Genomic DNA, 22671 nt, shown 5'->3' with positions numbered 1-22671 from the left:
TGAAGCAAGAGACTTTTCTTCTATATCAAGGACCTTCACCTAGAGAAAAGAAAAGCAATTGAGGCTCACCTAAGTATGAAGCAACTTAATTCACTTTTAAAATTATTAGAGAGAAAAATATAAAATGTTCTATCATTGTTTTAAAATTTAAAATGAGAAACACAGAACTCTATTCAGTAAATATAACAAATATATTTTACAAATTACTTTGGTTCTACTTTATAATGAGATAAGAGAAAAAGACATTAGGGTAGGGGGAAAAAGAGAATAAAGAAGTAATTATAGATACAGCTAAGTAAACAGAAGGAGAAACAGATAAAGACACAGAGAAAGAGACTCCATAGAGAAGGAAAAATGGACACACACCCACACATACACACACAAGACACGTAGAGAGACTGATATCACTGAGGAGAAAGGTAAAATCCCTAACTCATTTACTGACAGTGGTTTTCTATTGGCTGAGGGGTTTAGATTTTTAAGTAACTAATTTTAAAATACAGCCCTCTAAATTTGTTTTTAAGTGTGTAAACATCATGGGAATATAAATATAAATATTTATAATATTTTAATATAATTATAATATATAAGTATAATAATATTTAATATAACTATATATAATATAAATATATAAATATAAAGCATGTTTCCATTACTAGCAGAGAGAAGTATTCTTAAAAGTCTTCTCTAAAGCTTATTTTAAAAGAGAAAGATTTTTTTATTTTTAAAGAAGAAAGTATAACATCTTACTTTACAGAGAAATTAAGTATCTTTGGCATGTACCATCTTACAATACTAGGTTTTGCAAGTTTAGGCATAAGAAGGATTACTTCTTAATACCTGCACTACAGACTGGATGAAATTAAGCCAATGGCCAGACACTTCTCATGCTCACTTTACAAAATGAAATGGGTGAACATTATAATTAGGAAATAGGTTTTTATTTTAAATTACCACCTATAAAATATCTAACATTGGTATGAATCAAAGAGAGCCGGTAATCTTCCTTGGAGAAGGAAATGGCAAACCACACTAGTATCTTTGCTAATAAAACCCCAAATGAGGTCATGAAGAGTCAGACGTGACCAAAATGAATTAAACAACAACAAAGTTAAGTCTTCCATTTTCACCCAAAGCTCTAGTATCGTATTAAAATCCCACAAACTGAAATGGGTACAAAGGACCCCTCCCACCCTCTAAAAAAAGAGAGGAATACCGTGTATCCATGGAAAAGCCTTTAGCTTTCGCACATTCCCGGAGCTCAGAAAAAAACTCCTGATGTGGAGGTGGGTGTTGTCTCAACAAAGCCTGATGAGGGAAGTTCTCCCAGATCTTCTTGGCTACCCAGTGATTGGCCAGGATCATACATTCAGCAACAGTTTCATGAACTTCCAGAGGCTGCTTAGGGATGAGATCATGAATGTTCTTTTTATCATCTAGCTGTACTCGGACTTCTACGCCTTCCAGTTCTAGGGCACCACAACTGTCTCGTTTTGCCCGCACATGTCGGGCTATATCAGTCAGTTTTCCAATGGCCCACACCAATTCATCCTGTTTGGCTTGTCTGCTTTTCTCATCCATTTCTTTGAATTCTGGAATTTCATCTATAACACAAAAGTTTCCATCTAACAGGTCTTGTGCAGCCTCATAATACAGCTTATATGCTGATTGAATGATGGTTCTACCATACCATACTTTTTTTATTTCAAAGGAATTTTTGTCCAATTCCCACAAGACACTTACAGCATACCTGGAAAAAAAAATAAGTTTTTCAGCACATTGGCTTACCTTGAATTACAAATTCTACTTTTCAGAATTTAGAATAGATATCATTTCTATAGATTCTGATCTGGTTTCTCATGCTATTATCTCTATACTTTAACAGCATATAGTCCATCACTGCTGCTTTTATATTCCAACTTGCTACTTTCAAGACAGAAGCTAGAACGTGAATGTTTGGATGATTAATGAGTATTCTCTTCCTTTCTCTAAAGACTGCTCTATTTTTTTTTGAATTTTGCAGAATATTAGATCAAGTCCAAGTAGGGAAAAAAAACAACATGCCTCCATTATGATAGGCTAATTCTTTTTTTTAAAGTATTTTATCTTTTCCCAATTACATGTAAATATAATTTTTAATATTCATTTAAAAACTTTTGAGTTCCAAATTTTCTGCTTCCCTCCCTTATCTCCCCCCTTCCTAAGGTAGTAAGCAATGATACAGGCTATATATGTACAACCATGTAAAATATGTTTCTGTATTAGCTATATTGTAAAAGAACAAATGGACCAAATTAAAATAACAAAAAAAAAAAAGGAAATTGAAAAATACTATGCTTTGATCTGCATTCAGATTCCAGCAGTTCTCTGGATATGGACAGCATTTTTCATCATGAGTCCTTTGGGATTGTATTGGATCATTGTATTTAGGCTAATTCTTTAAAAACAACTTAAACAATATCCTCTAGACCAAGGCCTGTACACTATTTCCTCTCTGCCATCATCTAACCTCTCCTCTGTTCTAACTTGGTAGGACCTGCTGGGGCATATGTGCTACAGGCATAGCCTTCCAGAATTCAGGGTTCCATCTGTGCCACAATGAGATGCCAAGTAGGATGGGCTTCAGTGCACTACTAAAACAAAGTAATTTTTAAATGAACAAAACAGTAACAAACTTGGTTCCAATGAGATCCTAATTAACTGAAATGAGTGGTCACCTTAGGTCATCTCATATTTAACCTGGAGGTAGAGTGCTAAGTGATTACAAATCCCAGCTTAGTTTTCCATCTTCATTAGAATAGCTTCTGACTGGGATCAGCCTGTTTACATTGACTCCACAGTAAAGGAAAACAGAACTAAGTATGTAGAATCATACTAGCCCATAGCGTTTGTGACAGCCCACTAGTTTTGAGAGAATGATAATCAGAAACGCATAGAAAGCAAAAAATGAAAGTCATAGTGCATAAAAGATACGTGGCTGTTGTACAAAAAAAAATTTACATTCCTTGAGTCCTCCAAAGAAATACACATGCACATAAATATGCATATATATTATTGAACTTAACTGGAAAATAAAAAAGTAGGAGTTAAAAGCAACTGTGCACCAGAAGTGGAGATGAGAGGATTTATGTAGAAGAGGAGACTGGAACAGAAAAGTGAACCAAACATGGACTAGTGGAGGGAAAGATATGGCATAGGATACAAATAAAAAGCAGAGCAATGGAGAGATGAGCCGAAGGAAAAGAAGAGTCTTAGTAGTTTGAATAAATCTCACCGATCAACTCCTCCGAGTAGGGAACACAAATCAGCACTCAGGATGGAGGGCAGCATATCATACCGACGATCTGCTAAATAGTAAGTGGTTGCCCTGTAAATAACATATATATGTATACATAATATAGTACAGGAATACAAAAGTACTTATTGCTTTAGAAAATAATCTGGTCTATAGTGAGTCAAAGGACCAAACGACCAGTACAATTCACTGCAGCCTGGAAGCTTTTAACACAATGTGACACGCCCTTTGAGAGAGTTCATCTGTTACCAGAGCATACCCATCTTGTGGGTGAATGCTTTTAGTATCCATATTTTTCACTTTGCATAAAGAAAGTAGAAAATTGCTTTCTTTGCTGATGTGAATCTTATTAAAATTCTGAACATAAGGAAAAGTTAGAATGTAGTAATCTGGTATTTATATAAAACAATTCCATATTAATTCATGGAACATTAAGCTAATTTTAATTTACCATAAAAGAAGGTAGGAAGAGGTTAGCCATATATAATAAAAGGTAGGATTATCAAGGATCCTATTTTCCTAAGGGAAAATGGGGGGAAATAGACTGCCAACTTCCTTCTCCAAGGATTTTCAGAACTGGGGAACCCAATGCCCTTTCCCTCAAGCATATTCTTTCTTTGTAAAGCTCCAACTTTCATAGCTGCCAGATCCCAAAGATTAAAGTACAGCCACCTACATTCAATAATAATGCCTACTTAAAATGTTAACATTTCCTGATCCACACCTAAGAGTATTTACCTGGTTCTAGCTTCAATATCAGTATAAGAATTTGCTGGCACAAAATGAGTTACATCTGCAATATGGACGCCAAGTTCCAAGCTGCCATTAATTAAGGTTCTGACTGACAGAGCATCGTCCACATCTTCACAGCCTTTAGGGTCGATGCTGAATACAAGATGGGTTTTCCTCAAATCGATGCGTTCTTGTTCCTCCTTAGGATTCACTTTCCAGGGATTTTCTGGTGTGTTGACTGGCATTTCACACATCTGTATGAGGAGAACTAAGTCAGCCACTGATGGGTTTCATGCTTCAAGAATCATCCACCTGTTCTTTCTCACATTAAATATCACTCCAACTACCCCTTAACACATTACTCTAATTCTGTACTTCTCCAATTACCTCCTATAGCCGTTTTTATTCCTTTCCAATTGCTACTTTCAACACAGAAGCTAGAATGTGAATGTACAGATGGTTAATGCATGTTTTCCTCCCCTCCCTATTGTTCCCAAAGGCTGCAGGCTAATATTCTTTAAAAAACCACTTAAAACAATGTGATTTAGACCAAGGCCTGTACCCTTATTTTCTCTCAGCTATCATCTATTTGGACTGTCAAATCCCAGCTAATTTCGCTAAGAGATAAAAAAATTCAGGTCTTGTCAAACCTCACTCATTGCATTCAAGTTAAGAGGTATATTTATATTAACACTCTGATTTCATAATGTAAAGTATTCTGAAATATGACATTAGAGCAACCATTTTGTCTCTTTAAGTCTGATTTCTTTATTCTTTCCTTGTCTGGCTAGGAGACAAGAGACTTGTGAAAATAAGCAGAAGAATCTTCTCATATTTTTGAGTTTGGAAGGCTTGATTCACACACTTCTAAAGTTTTTTTTAAAGGGTGTGGCCCTCCACAAGGCAGAAATGCAGAAATGTAACCAGACGATACGAGGGGAATGTTACACTCTCACTACATGCTCTATCAGGAAGCCATTTTTTAGCTACATGGAAAAATTTCAGAACTCATCACTGTTAGGGACACAGACCATCGAATAATAACTCTACCAGAAGCAGGATGAGCTGTCTCAAACACCAAACAAGGGCAAGTGTAGGTTTTCTCATTTCATGGATCCAAGAAGTTTTGTTTCCAGAGTTTTGTTTTCCCAGCAAAATGAAAAAAAATTAAAAAGAAACACTAGAAACTATTAGAACATAGAATTACAAAGAGGAACTAACCTGGGCTTCTGAGAAAGGGGCAACAGAAATACTGTTCTCTACCAGGATCGTTGCAATTTCCCCTTCAAGATCTCGTATTCTTCCTAAAACTCGTACAAAATGTCCATTTGGATATACAGATGTTGACTCCCAAGAATCAATACGCACAACCACCCTGAAGTCCTGAAATTAGAGGAAAGAGTACAGACATTCCAGGATTAGATGGTAAATTGGTCAATAAGAGGCATTTAAACTTAAATATAAAAAGTAATCATAGCTGACATTTACATAGCACTTGGAAGTTTGCAAATGGCTTCACAGACATTGTATCATCATGTGATTCTTACAACAACCCAGCAAAGTATACACTGGAGGTATTTGTATCCTCAGTTTACAGATGATGAAACAGAAACTTAGCAAGGTTAAGTGACCAGTCCACACATCACATAGGTAAGTGTCAGAAGCAGGACTCAAACCCAGGTCTTTTTTGACTTCAAGTCCAGCACTCTTTCCACTACAGGGCGCACCAGCACTTGAAGGACCAGGTGTGTCAACGGATGCAAAAATTTTATTATAATTTCACTTTGAAATAAAAATTCATCCTATCTCTATTTTCTTTGCCTTAATTAAAAAACAAACAAAACTGCACTGCATCAATTGACACAACTTATTCCTTCAAGGTATTCTGAAATTTCAGAGCTGGTGATGCTGGCATAAACACCATGTCATCGCACAGATTGGGGCAGGATGAAGTAGTACCACAATCCAAAGAGAAGGGCATTTTTTACCAACACTTTTTTTTTAAAATTTTTTGGCTAGGCAATGTGATTAAGTGACTTGCCCAGGGTCACATAGCTAACAGGTGTTATGTGTCTGAGGCCGGATTTGAACTCAGGTCCTCCTGAATCCAGGGCAGGTGCTCTATCCACTGTGCCACCTCGCTGCCCCCCAACACTGTTTCTTGATAGGTTCCTGAAATGCCAGGTGGGCATGAGACCATTAGTCCAACTCTTAGAGGGGAGGCTTAACACCCTGCTACAAACAGGCCAACTGGAAATCATCTCAATTATAAGACATCACAGTAAACCCTCTTCTAGATGTATGCTGAAAAACATTTTTGAGTAGTCCAGTAAGGTTTTAGGACAGGGATTCCAAACTTTCTTTGTGAGGATGAGCTACTCTTTATTTCTTTCAAGATTTGGAGATGTTAAAGTGGAGTAATTGGGAATTCCGCTGAAATGGAAAGCGGCTGCCATTGCTAACCACACATCCCCTCCTTTACCAGAAAGTGCTACAACCCAGAGCAGGGGAGAGGTGTGGTAGCAGCAAGAGGACTTAAGAGATGCACCAGGTAAGGGCACAAGGAGATGATGACCTACTGACCGGGGGCCTGGTTTTGGGATTTCATTTCTATACTTCAATGCTTAAGATCAAGCAATTTCTTGACATGGGTATTCTCTCTAATTGATAGATGTTAACCGATCCATAAACTTCTCATTCAGTGCAATTCTTGCCCATGTCCTCCCAAAAATCCTCTATAGAGGAGTCACTCAATAAGCCGGAGGTCCCCTGCAAAGACTTTTACCAATCTGTTAATGTAGCACTCATGTTACCCACCTGTTATTTTTCATTCTTACCATGATTTGCCTACATCCTTTTGAAAACAAAAAACACCTATTTCAGGGACAATATATGTTATATCCCTTCTTGAACCCAAGTTATTATTGGCAATATGCTGGCAGCCTACTTAGGTCTACCACTCATCTCTCTAGCGCCCTTTGAATCACTCACAATTTTGATTCTTCAAATATCGTGGTGTCCCATGATTCACTGGAAGGGTATTGGTGTTCTTGTATCTGTGAATAGCTTGGGATCTTAAGAGAGCTGGGTAATTTTCCCAATGCAATCTAGCCTGCTCTCTCTATTCAATTCTGGACCTAGCTCACTGTTCACCAACCGTGGATGTATAAAATATATACAGTTACATATAATGCCATAGGCTGCCCATTCCATTGCAAAGGGTTGGATTAGGTGGTCTTTTTTGTTTTGTTTTGTTTTTTTGGTGGGGCAATTGGGGTTAAGTGACTCGTCCAGGGTCACACAGCTAGTGGGTGTTATGTGTCTGAGGCCAGATTTGAACTCAGGTCCTCCTGACTTCAAGGCCAGTGCTCTATCCACTGCACCACCTCACTGCCCCTTGATGGTCCTTTGGAAAAAAAAATTAGTGTTTTATTTTCCCCCAATTACATGTAAAAACAATTTTCAACATTAGCTTTTTAAAATTGAGTTCCAAATTCTCTCCCTCCTTCCCCACCCCTCTCATTGAGAAGGCAAGCAATTTGATATAGGTTAATGTTGCAAAAGAAAACAGACCAAAATGAAAAAAAAACCCCAAGAAATATAAAGTAAAGAAAGCATGCTTTGATCTATATTCAGATACCATCAGTTCTTTCTCTGGGGATAGACAGCACTTTTTCATCAATAAGTCCTTCAGAGTTGTCTTGGATTATTGTATTGCTGAGAACAGTCATTCATAGTTGATCATCTTATATCTTGCTGTTACTATGTATAATTTTCTCCTGGTTCTACTCATTTATTTCACTCTGCATCAGTTCATGTAAGTCTTTCCAGGTCTTTCTGAAGGCATCTAGTTCATCATTTCTTACAGCCAACAGTATTCCATCACAATCATATACCACAACTTATTCAGCCATTCCCCAACCGATGGGCATCCCCTCAATTTTCAATTCTTTGCCACCAGAAAAGAGCTGTATAAATATTTTTGTACATATATGTCCTTTTCCTTTTTATTTTTTATCTCTTTTGGCATACAGACCTAGTAGTGGTATTGCTAGGTCAAAGAACATGCATAGTTTTATAGGCTGTTGGGCATAGTTCCCAATTGCTCTACAGAATGGTTGAATCGTTTCATAACTCCACCACCAGTGTATTAAGTGTCTCAATCCTTCCCCATTCCCTCCAACATTTGTCATTTTCCTTTTCCATCCTATTAGCCAATCTAATAGGTGTGAGGTAGTACCTCAGATTGTTTTAACTTGCATTTTTCCAATAAACAGTGATTTAGAGCAGCGTTTCTTAAACTGTGGGTCATGACCCCATATGGGGTCATGAAAAATTTGGCAACAGTAAAAAGTTTCTGAACATGCAATGATCAAAAATTAATTAAAAATCAAATGTGTAATGAATCCAAGGTGTTTCTTGCAGCGTTTACACATGTTGCATTGCACACCTCACTACAGTCTTGGTTCTGAAAACAAAGCATGTGCATTTTGCACTATGCATGCCCTCAGGCCATGTAACACCTGCCAAAATGAAAAGGGCTCACGAGTGGAAAAAATTTAAGAAGCCCTGATTTAGAGCATTTCCTCATGTGGCTATTGAGAGCCTTGATAACTTCATCTGAAAACTGACTTCATATTTTATCAATACTTTATTCCCACGAATTTGACTCATTTCTCCAGATATTTGAAAGATGAGAACTCTGTCAGAAAAACTTGCTTCAAATTTTTTTTTCACAATTATGATTGCTAACTGTATTTCCTTCCATCCTATTTCCTCCCATTTATTCTATTCTCTATCTCCTTTCACTCTGTCCCTGTCAAAAAGTGTTGTTTCTGACTACTGTCTCCCTCAATCTGACCTCCTTTCTCCGAGTACCCCTGCCTTCCCCTCCTACTTTCCTGTAGGGTAAGATGGATTTCTATAATCAATGGAATGCATGTTATTCCCTCTTCGAGTCAATTCTGATGAGAGTATGGGTCAAACGTTTTCCTCCACCTCCCACATTTTCCCCTCCACTGTAAAAGCCCTTTTGTGCCTCTTTTATGTCAGATAATTTAACCCCCATTCTACTTCTCCCTTTCCTTTTCGCCCAGTGCATTTCTCTTTCTCACCCCTTCATTTTATTTTTAAGATATCATCCTATCATATTCAATTCACACTTGTGTCCTCTATCTATATGTACTCCTTCTAACTGCCCTAATAATGAGAAATTCCTTGTGAATTACAGGTATCATCTTCCCAAGTAGGTATGTAAAACAGTTTAACCTTATTAATTTCCTTATGATTTCCCTTTCATGTTTACCTTTCTCTGTTTCTCTTGTATTTGAAAATCAAATTTTCTATTCAGCTCTGGTCTTTCCATCAGGAATATTTGAAAGTCCTCCATTTCACTGAATGTCTGTTTTTCCCCCTGAAGGATTATACTCAGTTTTGCTGGGTAAGTGATTCTTGGTTGTAAGCCTAGCTCCACTGCCTTCTGGAATATCATATTCCAAGCTTTCCAAATCCTTTAATGTAGAGGCTGCTAAATCTTGTGTTATCCTTATTGTGGCTCCACATACTTGACTTATTTCTTTCTGGCTGCTTGCAATATTTTCTCCAGGTCAGTTGTTTTTCCACTGAGATATTTTAGTCTTCTGTCTCTTCATTCTTTTGGTTTTGTTTATTGTTTCTTGATGTCTCATTGAGTCACTAGCTTTCACTTGCTTAATTCTAATTTTTAAGGAGTTCTTCTCTTCAGTGAACTTTAATTTTTTTTCCATTTGGCCAATTCTATTTTTCAAGGCATTGTTCTCCTCATTAGATTTTTATACCTCTTTTACCACTTGGCCTATTCTATTTTTTAAGGTGTTATTTTCTTCAGTATTTTTTTTGTGCCTCTTTTACCAAGCTGTTGATTCTTTTTTCATTATTTTCTTGCATCACTCTCATTTCTCTTCCCAATTTTTTCCTCTACCTCTGTTATTTGATTTCTAAAATCCTTTTTGAGTTCTTCCATGGCCTGAGGCCAAATCATATTTTTCTTTGAGGCTTTGGATGTAGGAGTTTTGACTTTGCTGTCTTCTTCTAAGTGTATGTTTTAATCTTCCTTGTCACCATAGTAATTTTCTATGTTGTTTGCTCATTTTCCTCACCTATATCTTGACTTTAGCTCCTTGCTAAAATGGGGCTCAGCTTCCAGTATAGAGGGCATACTGTCCTGAGGGCATACTGCCCTAAGCTTCAGAGGGTTTGTGCAGCTGTTTTCAGAGATACTTCTAGGGACTTGTAAGTTTTCAGTTCTTTCAAGGTGGTATGATCTAAGGAGAGGTATGTTTACTACTTTCCTGATAAGTTCTCTGGACTGTGAGTGACCACAAACACTCTTTTCTGCCCTGGAGCTGTGATGAGGGTCTCTGCTCCCCTGAGGCTACAAGCTCTGGTATGCTACTGCTCTTCCTTGCCCTGGGACTGCCACCCATGACTGCGACCCTGATTCAAATATGGGCAAAGTAACAGAGTCCTGCCCCCCGCGCCAGCAAAGAGACCTCCATAATTCCCTTCTGAACAGTTGTTCAACCCCTTTACTATTTGTGGGCTGAGACCTGTGGAAGCAGCCACTGTTGCTGCTGATTCATTCATTCCCAAGGCCTGCACCTAGTTTGACGGGGCCTGGTCTGCACTGGTGCAGCCTGTACTAGACTGCACTCCACTTTCACCTTGGTGTAACAGACTTTTCCTGCAGAAGTTCCAAATAGTCTTGGGCTGGAATTGTTTTACTCTGTCCTTTTATGCGTTCTGCCACTCCAGAATTTGTTTTAGGGCATTATTTGAATGTCTTTGGAGTGGTTTGGGGGAAAACTTAGGCAAGTCCCTGCCTTCTGTTCACCATCTTGGCTCCATCCCCTTTAGATGGTCTTTTAAAGTCCCTTCCAGCTCTAGATGCTATGATCTTCTGTCATAATCAGGACAACAGGCATTTTTCATTCATTTGTTTTTCCTGTATGGAGAGTCTGGCTGATTTCTTTTGAATGGTCATGGGTCATATCAAGGAGGCCCTGTATATTCTGGATCTCAAATGAGATTGGTACATGTCATCTGCAAACAGAAGATCTGGAGAAACTTACTTTCTATAGGGATTCACACTTCATTTGCACCCTAAAGGACACCCTCATGCCAATGGCAAACTGGTTTTGTAAGAATACATCTCCCTTTATGCCTTGCTTGACACAGGATCACTGAACCAAGTTATCTATTATCAAAGAAACTTACATTTTAATATAGCTGTTAGACATCATCACCACCATCACTAACATTTTTATAGCATTTATTATGTGCAAAGCACTTGATAATTATCTCATTTGATCTTGTTGGAGAAGGGCCTTTAAGGTTATATTCACCTTTACTGAGTAAAATGCCTTTTTTAAAAAATGCTTTCTTATAATCAACAATCAAAAACGACAGAAGGATCTTGTAATTTCTTAACTTTCAGTCAATTGTGTGACTATAACATCTCCAAAATTGTTGGCTTCTCATGTATTCCTCAAGAATACCTGCAATTATCACTCTCAAAGATTTTTTCAGTTCAGTTCAGTCATGTCTGACTCTTCATTACCCCATCTGGGGTTTTCCTGGCAAAATTACTGGAGTGGTTTGCCATTTCCTTCTCCAGCTCATTTTTACAGATGAGGAAACTGAGGCAAACAGGGTTAAGTGACTTGTCCAGGGTCACATAGCTGGTAAGTGTCAAAGGCCAGTTTTGAACTTGGGAAGATGAATCTTCCTAATTTCAGACCTGACATTCTATTCACTCTGTCACCTAGCTGCCCATTGGTAACGATGGCACCCTTATTTTTTTAAATCATTTGCTACCTTCTCTTGCAGAAGATCTTGAAAATCAATCCCTTAATGCTTTCAAAATTACATGCCTTCCAGCACAGATTTACTCTGTGTGTATTTGGTCTGACACACCTGCTTTTCTAATGTACCAATTCCATATCCTCATATAATACACAAGAGAATGAGTTATTTAAGAGTCCAGATATGATGATGTCAATGATGAAAACAAATTGCTAAAGAAAACACTGGTACATTTGTTCTAATTTTTTTCCCTTCTCTTTGTTGTTCTGCCAAGTATTTTTGAGAAGATAAGGCTTAGTTAGGTCTCATGCCAAGCTTATTATAAAACCATTTTCTCTTCCACCATTTTTACCTGTTTTATGAAGTGATATTTCTCATAACTTCCACCATCCTCCTACGACAATATTTTTCAAATGTGTTTATATTCTAAATTAATCATGTCCTTGCTTATTATATCTTTCTTGGCAAAATCAAATTTTGCTGGCTGACGTTTCTGGAAGCAGAAGTTTTTTCTGGTTTTGCATCTGTGTCCTCAGAACCCAGCACAGGGCTTTACACATAACAGGTGCTTTCTGCATGCTGACTTCTCTTTTGGCCTCATAAATGAGAAGACTGTTTTGTACTGGTTAAATTTCTTTAAAAACAAAAAATCCAAAAAGTTGATAATTGGAGTTTATGTCCTTTCTTTTATCCATTTCCCATTTTTTAGAGTCAGCAGCTTGTGTGGATGTGTCAGGTTGGAATTATTGTAGTTATTTACAGTTTCATTTTAAAATTTTTATATTTTCTTCTAGTTTGGCATTGGTTTTGACCTTTGCTCTGATCACCTGCAGAAAACACAGCTGATCTGCAACTGACTTCCAAATCAATAACCAGTTGTGTTCTGTCTAGTAATAACATCAATTTTATTTTTCATGTGGTTTGGTGCTCACCCCATCTGGCACCTTTTAACTCTTTTCTTAAAGAAATGACTCATGATATACAGGTAGGAGGCTCTAAGCAGTTGAAAAGCCTTTGGTCTTCTTTCATTTCTTAATCCTGAACTGTATTTTCTAAAACCATCCTTCCCTATGCCTGCTTCTGAAATGAAGTCACTGGGCATTACCATATCATGCTGACTCAGATTAAAGAACCTTATTAAAGTGTCCATAGAATTTCTCTACTTCTTTGTTCTCTGCAACAGATTTTGGTATATAAGATTTTGTTCTCTGCAACAGATTATTTTTTTATTCTTATTTATTTTATTTTTTTCCCCTGAGGTAATTGGGATTGTGACTTGTCCAGGGTCACACAGCTAGTAAGTGTCCAATGTCTGAGGATGGATTTGAACTCAGGTCCTCCTGATTCCAGGGCCAGTGCTCTATCTACCGCACTCCCTAGCTGCCCTTCTGCAACAGAATTTGGTGTAATTATCTTCAGAGTTGTTTGTTTTTTTTGTGGTCATGACCATGATTGTTCATCACGAGTACAACTGTTCTATAAAATGATGATTCTTGTTGCCTTTGGGTGCATAATAAAACTCCCTCTGCCAAATCCATCATCTGTTTCTCCAAGGATACACTGTAAGCCTACCACTTGGCTACAATCTCCTTATGTCTTTTGGTTTCATTTTTATCGAGAATGTCAATTTTGATATGGTTCTGTTTCTCTTTAATAGAATGTCAGGCTGTTAATCAATAGACAAGGGTCTCACATTTAGAATGTCAATTTTGATACAGTTCTATTTCTCTTTAATAAAACGTCAACTTGTTCATCATTAGACATGGGTTTCGCATTTAGAATACCAATAAATTAATTTTTAAATTAACTTTTATAAAAGGCCTAAAAACTGTGATTCTTAGTAGCATTTGTCCCCTTTTCTGCCATTATGCAACAGGTGACAGAGACATAGGGAGCTGCACAGGACTAAAGGGCCATTTTCAAGTTTCGTTTCATGGGGTGGAACAGCTGACACCACCTAGTGGCCAAACCTATTGGCAATGAACCTCATTATACTGTGGAGCATAGACAATTCTCACACTTTGCGAAATCCTATATGAGCTAAGGTAGACAAGGCTCGAAGTCTATGAGTCAAATGAGAGTCATTTCTAATTTTCCCTCTATTGATGTCTTTTTTCCATCGCTACATTCTTCTCTAGGCAATTGATTCTGTGAAGTAACATTATATAAATCATTACTATAGGGCATGAAAATTATTTCTCTATGATTTGTTGAAAGAAAGCTTGTTAGTGCTGTTGGCAAAGTATACATACATACATACATACATACATATACACATATGTAGGTAAACAAAAACACATACCTATACTTTGTCAGCAATACTAACAAGGGGTGTGTGTGTGTGTGTGTGTGTGTACACATATACACACATACAGCACTAGTTTCTGAATTGGACAGCTGGATAATACATGTTCTCTTTGGTTGTCCTACACAGCTCTTTCTAGGACAGCTTCTTTCTGCCCTTCATTTATTAACTGAAGACTACTCAATAGCTGATTCTTCTATATTTAGAACTTCTTAAAAACAGTATCCATAACACTAGATGTATAGTTTGGGGTCATTCATAATTTATTTCCTCCTTTGCTAAAGGAAATACCTGTCTCTACTGCTACTGAACAAACACAACCAAATTCAAGGAAAACAAAATAAATTTCTACTAGTTACCTGGAGGGCTTCTGCTTGTTGAGTACTGATTCTGATTTTGGGAATCCTGTAATCCCAAGGTGTAACTAGGATTTTCTGGGCATTTTTACCCTGGGACTGAACCTCTTCTTTAGATGGAAAAGTCACCACATAATCTCGCCAGTTCTTCTGAAGGATTCCTACCACTCTGCCTTTGAAAAAGAAATAATATTGACTAGTGAGGTAGGTACACCTAGAGGTTAAGATATAATAGTCTGCCATATGAATAGATGATGTTTAAATTAATGCTAAAATTACTTGTAAAGTGGCATAGAAGGAATTAAGGGGCTAACTCAGCATTCTGCTGCCTTGAGGTAGTTACAATTGAACACAAAATGTCACTTATCAAGAACATTTCATTTACAAGATGGAGATCCTCTTACCTCATTCTTTTTGTTCTTCTATTGCTATATCTGACAAGTGTACTTGGCATACTGCTGCTCTCCCTTCTCTTTTGCCTCCTATCTACCAGTATCAGAGTTAATAAGTATGTAGGGAAAGGCATATCTATGCAAAACTCTGACAGAGGAAGAATTACCAGAAGAAAAGTGATTTTATTTCATGCATCTAAGAGGCTTACCATGTGTCCTTCCTTCTCTCATTTACCTGTGGGCATAGGTTCACTGGGAGACTCTCCTGGTGTTTTGTCATCATTTTCATTCTCACATAAAGCAGCAGTCCTTCCTTTCCATTCATTTTTGGGGAGTAGTTCCACCACTACCATGTCACCATGAATTGAGCGGTTGCGAGCTTTCATGCCATGAACGAGGATGTCACTAATTAAATCTGTTTTTAAGGAAGCAAAGATACACAGAAAGTCCTAAAGCTCTTCAATAGCAGTAAGACATTTTTTTTTGAGGCAATGGGGTAAAGTCACTTGCCCAGGGTCACACAGCTAGAAAGTGTCAAATGTCTGAGGCCAGATTTGAAATCAGATCTTCCTGAATCCAGGGCTGGTTCTCTATCCACTGCACCATCTAGCTGCACCACCCCCTCTTTTTTTTCCTCTTTTTTTTTTCAGTAAGACATTTCAAATGCAACAGTCATGCGCTCAGTAGTTTTGTACTTCTAAAGAGGAAGACAAACTTGTGTTGTTCTGAAGATTATTAACGATCAATTAACATTTGTTTAGCACTATTTGATAAAGCATCAAATAATTTCAGAACTATTATCTCGTTGTAATAATAGTAATGATAACAATAATAACAGGTAACAAGATCCTTTTAAGGTCTGAAAAGTGCTTCGCATACATTATCTCATTGTTACCATCAATAACCCCCTAAGGTAGGTGCTGTTATTTCTCCCATTTTACAGATGAGGAAAATAAGGGTCAGAGAAATTAAGTGGTTTCCCCATGGTCAAAGAGTTTGCAAATGTCAGAGATAGGATCTGAACCCAACTTGCTGTCTGTCGCAACTCCAAAGCACTTATTGTAGCCTTATAATAAGCCCATAAGGTATATAGGCATTATTACCCCCAATCAGAATCTCTGTAAACACATTTAAGCAACCCATCCTATTTCAGTGTGACTGCCCTCTGATTATGCTCTCCAGCAGATCAATCAGCTGCATCAGAAACAGTCTTCCATGAATGCTCACATTCCCTTATGCCCATGCTGGCCGCCCCTCAGAGGGTCCTCTGTTGGGATTCCTGTGCAGTCATCCCTGGACTCTGCTTGTTTCTGGAGGCAAAATCAGCTCTGGAGATTCAAGGTCAGGCATGACCACATGCTGGACATGGCACATATCCTAAGTGCCTCCATTTCCTCTCCATTCATTCACTTCTAAATCCTCTGAGTCAAAAGGATCATTTTCAAGAGGAAAAGACCATAAAAACCCATCATCTCTTAACCTTGACAATCTGGTCCTCAGGAAAGTAGACCGCCACAATCTCTATTTTATGCAGCCAATGACTGAGATGGCAAATAAAAAGTGTAATATAATAGAATAAAAATACCACTTTTTTCCACTGTGGAAGACCTTAGTAAAGAAGAGTAAAAATGTTTCTGAAAGAAAGTGAATATACGAACCTGAGTCTTTACTGCTGGCTCCCTGGAGTCGGACAAAAGCTTCTATTTGTGCTCTGTGTTTATTGACATTGAGAATTCCCTAAAATCAAAATTAACAGTCAATGAGATGGCCTGGATAGGGGTGGAAGGAAATTCAGCTTTAACTTTACAATTTTGAGAATGATGTGACAATAACTACTATATTAATTTTTATAAGGTGTGGGATCGCTACTTTTAAGAATGAGGATTTTTTTTTTCCCTCGAAAGAAAAGGACCCAGTAGAGTTCTTCCTGGCCATAATTACATTATTTCTGACTGATCTGGCCTTACTTATGAAGCATAAAGAGCCCAGGAAGGCTCCTGTCCCCAAATATATCCCATATATTTATATATAAAATGTTACCATTTGTGACATACTCCTTCAGATTATGCAGAAAATGTAGCTATCACTGAGAGGTGTGACATTATTAAATTCTTACTCTATCAGTGAGTTTATCGTATCCATTTCTGATAGAAGAAACTCTGGCAGCAATAGCCTCTTGTGTACCTGTCACTGAGAGGGTTTAAAAAAGAAGAAGGTGAGGCCAGGATATACAAGAAAAACTCTGCTTATAACCAGCCCGGCCTCCTAAACTAGATTAGGAATATTTATTTCTTTCCCAGTGTGAGGAGACATTTGCAAGGCCATTTCCAACCTCCTCTTCAACTGAAACCCTACAACTAAAAAGCCTCACTAATATGGTGGCTTTTGATTAGATGACTAAATTCTGTAAGCAGAATGATGTCTGACCCCACACACCACCAACAAACTACGCAACAGTGACAGCTGTTCATTGGTTAGACTAACTGCTCATCTATACAGATCTCTCAAAGGTAATTAAAGAAAAGAAGAAAACAACTGGGAGTTTTAAATGCTTCCTTCAGAGAAGGGTACATGGTAGCTTGCTCCTGACAATGTCTTTTGGTCATTTTCCTCACCTGGATATATCTCCCAGACTTAATTCCGGCCTCTAATACTTCCAGAGGAAGATGCTCTGGGTATTCTTTCCCATTGTTCTCTTGGCTTTCAAGCTCCCTCTCACGACGAGCCTGAAGTATAGAATCACACAGCTCGTGGGCAGCCTTTAAGTCGGGCCAAAAGTTGTCCAGATAATTCTGTGTAATGTTAAAAACAAAACAAAACAAAACCCAACAACCACAGAAACTATAAATAAAAATCTTCATTTCAGTTCCATTTAAAAAACTCATTTTCTTGAACAAAAGCTGCTAGTACACAACTTTGAGGAGATATTAGCCAATATTCATTTTTTGTCTTTGCATCCCCAGCACCCACTAGAGGATCTGACAAATAATAAATGTTTAATGAATGTTTATTCAATGGGTGAATGAACTTCCTAGTTAGTCTTGAAAGGTTTTATGGTGTTAGTGAGAAGGTGATTATAAGCAGGATCACATATTTAGAATTATAAGGACTTTCATCATCCTCTAGTCCAACGTTTCATTGATAAGAAAGTTTAGGTCTAAGACAGGTCAAAGACCTGCTCATGCAGGTCGCCAGAGGCTCCCTCTTATTCCACAAAGCCATTTTAAAAGAACTAGTGTGGCTCCTTCACATTTCAGTATATGCACTCTTGATTACTCTGCATTTTCATGCATATATATGTGTGCATACTATCTCCAAAGCTAGTAAAGGCAGACAGTAGGAGACAGAGCACCCTGTTTCTGGGGACATTTTGTTTTTTGGGGTTTTTTAAAGCAGTTGGGGTTAAGTGACTTTCCCAGGGTCACAGAGTTAGTGTCAAGCGTTTGGTCTGAGGCTGGATTTGAACTCAGGTCCTCCTGACTTCAGGGCTGGTGCTCTATCCACTGTACCACCTGGCTGCCCCCTGGAGACTGTCTTAAAAAGGATCATCACAAAGCTAAATTCTGGCTGTGCAGGCTCAGTTGCCTTTATCTGTTTGGCCACATTTAGGGTCAGTGGTAAAAAATGTTTGACTAAGTCAGTAAAACTGACAAGGAGAGCAATATAGACCTTTTTTCCCCCCTTTAAAAATATTTATTTATTTATTGGTTTTCAGCATTCATTTTTACAAGGTTGTGAGTTCTAAAATTTCCCCCCTCTAGCCACTCCTCCCTCCCCAAGATGGCATGCAATTTGGTATAGGTTACAGATGTACAAACACATTAAACATATTTCCACATTAGTCATGTTGTGAAACAAGAAAAAGAACAAAAGGGAAAAACCACAACAAAGAGAAAAAAAAAGAGCAAACAGTATGCTTCCATCTGCATCCAGACTCCATAGCTCTTTCTCTGGATGTGGATAGCATTTTCCATCATGAGTCTTTTGCAATCGTCTTGGATAATCGCATTGTTAAGAGGAGCTAAGTCTATCAAAGTTGGTCATCACACAATATTGCTGCTACTGAGTACAATGCTCTCCTGGTTCTGAGAGCAATATAGATCTTTAGGGGCCAGCATGAAACAAGCTAAAAAGTGGGGGACTGACTTCTGTCTCTGTCACCTGGGTTTAAATATCTGCACTGGGCCTTTCTGTCCTTAGGAATTCTCTTCCCTAAGTTACTCTGATAACTTAATACAGCACTCTGCATACAGCAAACAGTCAATAAATACTGTTAACCTAAGTTAATTTCAAACTGTATCTTTAGAAGTAAGTGGCCAGGGTAACAGTAATCCCTAAGAGGTAACCAGTGAATACTAGCATCATTTAACTCAATTCTTCAGAGAGGTCCTGGGCATAGAACCATTGCTGGTATACTTACTATGATTATTTCTCTAGACAAATGGCAGCATCCAAGGAAGAAGGCTAGTAAGGGTGACAACGTTGAGTTTGAGATCACCAGTGTGTACATCTTCACTCAAACCCCCAGAGTTTCATGCCTTCTCTGTGGATTTTTGTACCATTTTGGAATGTATGTCACAGATTACTGATTCCTCGTTCTTCAACAGCTATTAGGCTATATATCTCCTCTCCTTCTTGGCTAAACTCTTTGGGGAAGCTGTCTATCCTACATGCCTTCTTCTCTATTCACTCACTTCTATATCCTTTGTAATCTGCCTTGTATCATTCAACTGATACTACCAAAGTTAACAATGATCTCTTAATTGGTGAATCTAATGGTCATTTCTCAATCCTCATCCTTTTTCATCCCTCTATTGTCCTTGACACTGAAGACTGCCATCTTCTCCTCTCTAGATTTTCATGACATTGTTCTCTTCTGGTTCTCCTTACCTATATGACCACTCCTCAATCTCCTTTCCTGGATCTTCTTCCAGGTCACGCCCAGTAACCATGACTGACCATTCTCCCCCAAGTCTCTGTCCTAAGCCCTCTTCTCTATACCATCTCAACTGGGGATGTCATTAGCTCCAATAGGTTCAATGAACCTCTCTATGCAGATGACTCCCAGATCAATATATCCAGTCCTAATTTCACTTTTTAATTATAGTCTTGGGTTACCAAATGTCTTTTGGATATTTCAAGATGGATGTTCCACAGGCATTTCAAATTCATTATGTCCAAGACAACTTCATTATCTTTCTCCCTGAGCTCTTCTATCCTGTCTACTTTCTTGTTATTGTCAGGGGCATTACCATCCTTCCAGTCACCCAGGCTCAAAACCTCTGCATCATACTTGATTCCTCCCTCACACCTGCTTCATGCATTCAATCTTTTGTCAAGTCTTATTCTTTGTACTTTCACAATGCTTCTCATTTATGTCCTCTTCTCTCTGCTCTCATTGCTGCCCCCTTGGTGCATGCCCTTATCACCTCACACCTTGACTATTACAACTGCTTTCTGGTTGGTCTCCCTCCCTCAGGTCTCTCCCCACTACAATCCATCTCTACACGTATGCCAAAGTGATGTTCCATAAATACAGGTCTGACCATATCATTCCCTTCCCATCTCCCACCACACCATGTACTCAATCAACTCCAGTGGCTTATTGTCTTCATGATCAAAACATAAAATCCTATATGGCACCTAGAACTCTTGCTCCTTCTTACGTTTTCAGTTTTCTTACACTTTACTGCCGTCCTTACACAGTATGACCCAGCTCCCCTGCTCCATGTCCAGACTCTGTGCCTTTTCATTAGCTGTCCCTCATTCCTGGATGCTCTTCCTTCTCACCTCCAGCCCTTAGCTTCTCTGGCTTCTCCCAAGACTCAACTCAAATGCTGCCTTCTGTGGGAAGCCTTTCCAGTTCCTGCATTCCTCCTTCAATTGCCCTCCATTTATTCTCCCTATACCTCAAATATATGTAGTTACGTTTGTGTTGTCTCCTCAATCAGAATGAGAATTTAAGGGCTGGGACAGTGGCTTTGCTCTTCTTCGTATCTCCAGAGCATAGCACAGTGCTTGGCAAAAAGTAAAGGCTTAACAAATACTTACTGACTGACCGACCCACTAATATGATATTTTTCAATTTCCACAAAGAATCTATGTACATTCTTGTCTCTATCCAATGACCCTGTGATTTTGTCTCAGTTTTTAGTCAAAGGTCTTTGGACTTTGGACTCCCTATATGGTCTCTCTATTTAAGTTCATAAGGAAGTCAAACTATACTATCCTTTTAATTTACGCCTACGCATCTCTTCTAGCCACTGGGGAGTCTGACTCAAATTGCTTTCTTCTTTCTCAGGCTCTGCCAGAAGTCATGACTTTTCTTTGTTCTTGGTCCTCAAACCTCAAGTGTATCAAACACATTCACCTCTCAAACCTTCCAAATTCTGTCATTAGTGCCCAAGCTCTTTGCAGTTTTCTTCCTCATTATTTTCTAAGTCCAAATCCCCCCTGAAAGAACTTATTGGCCACCTCACCTTGACCCCACGTTACTTTTTTCTTCCACTATCATTCAACTTTGTGAAGCCCTTGGTCACATGGTTGGTGTGAGAAAAGCTGTACAAAATTAAACTTCATTGTAACACTTGACTACAAAGAGAAGCGATTTTCACAGTGAGGAGAAAAACGTAATTTTAGTCAACTGTCCTCCGCAGGAACAAGGCATGATGCATTACAGAAAAAAAAGAGGTGACGCCAGCGTTCATACCCAGAGCCCCTGGAATCCTCTGGCATTTGAGAACACTGTTTTTTGGAGAGCAAGGAAATTCAATTGGCAAATTTTAGCAATAGAAACCTAAGACAATTAGAAGCCCTTATAAAATCTCCAATTAAGGTTCAGTAAGAATCTCTGAGAACTGACCAGAAGAAATGGGTGGTCACATTCAAGACTCTGCATCAAAAATGACAGCAATCTAAAGTCATTTGGCTGAAGATTCTGACAAGAAAAAACAGACTAATAATCTATTAACAAACGAATGGTCTTTTCATGGCCTCCAAAGGTGCCCGGGACACAGCACCAGTGGGCAAGGGCAGCCCAGGGCAGACTGCCAATGACAATGCTACCGAGGCTTGACAACGACTGACTCAAACAGACGCTGCCACACTTCAGTTCTATTATTTACTTACACTAATCTCTCTACTTATCCCTGCGTAACCAACAGTAAAGAGCAGCTGAAAGGCACAAGCCTCATCTTCAACACTGGAGACTTATTCAGCCTTTCATTCTGCCATCCAAAACACTGGGTTCTCCTTGGAGATGCACGTGCAGGACGCTGACAGTGACAAAGTGGGGATGGCCTAGGCTCTCCAGTGGGGCAAGATTCTGAGAGCAGCGTGGCCCAGGGAGTCTGGCTCAGAATCATCAGTGTCAGGCTGGACTGGGGCAAGGGTAAGGCAAAACCTCAAAGTATCTTCCCCCATCTTTCCTGTTCTGTCACCCCTTAGCCAAAGATGTCTGGAGCCTTGCGGGCCCTGCTTAGGGAGGATAACCCGCACATACATGCATGCACATGCACACAAATACACACGTGCACACTCACTAAATAACAATCTGAAATACCTTGAATGAAATCACAAATACACCTTCAGTTTCACTTCCATATTGCTGAATTGCCTCTTCATCTTCCGTCACCATAACAACGGGCATCCTATCTTGGCAGTGGCGATAGTACCACACAGCTGCATTGTAAATGCTCCTAGAAAAACAAACAACATGCAACCCCCCCCCCCAAACACATACACATTAGA

At 38.6% G+C, this 22671-nt stretch overlaps 1 protein-coding gene across 2 annotated transcripts in view; it reads right to left on the bottom strand.

Annotated features, from left to right (window-relative positions):
* Window positions 1–22671, bottom strand: part of DIS3L (DIS3 like exosome 3'-5' exoribonuclease) — a 44196-nt gene that overhangs the window by 7213 nt on the left and 14312 nt on the right. The window contains exons 4-12 of one of the 2 annotated variants that reach the window (XM_020982950.2): window positions 22484–22619; window positions 17538–17714; window positions 16581–16659; window positions 15158–15337; window positions 14534–14703; window positions 5249–5410; window positions 4034–4281; window positions 3275–3367; window positions 1217–1750 (exon numbers count right to left, since the gene is read on the bottom strand). In XM_020982950.2, coding sequence (XP_020838609.1) covers window positions 1217–1750; window positions 3275–3367; window positions 4034–4281; window positions 5249–5410; window positions 14534–14703; window positions 15158–15337; window positions 16581–16659; window positions 17538–17714; window positions 22484–22619 — 1779 coding nt within the window. Of the gene's footprint in view, window positions 1–1216; window positions 1751–3274; window positions 3368–4033; window positions 4282–5248; window positions 5411–14533; window positions 14704–15157; window positions 15338–16580; window positions 16660–17038; window positions 17110–17537; window positions 17715–22483; window positions 22620–22671 lie in introns of those variants that run through there. The other variant, XM_020982957.2, reaches the window with a different exon arrangement.

This window comes from Phascolarctos cinereus, unplaced genomic scaffold (assembly GCF_003287225.1).
Source record: "Phascolarctos cinereus isolate Bilbo 61053 unplaced genomic scaffold, phaCin_HiC Scaffold_3;HRSCAF=262, whole genome shotgun sequence".
Taxonomy (NCBI): domain Eukaryota; kingdom Metazoa; phylum Chordata; class Mammalia; order Diprotodontia; family Phascolarctidae; genus Phascolarctos; species Phascolarctos cinereus.
This window is presented reverse-complemented; position numbering and strand designations above follow the sequence as displayed.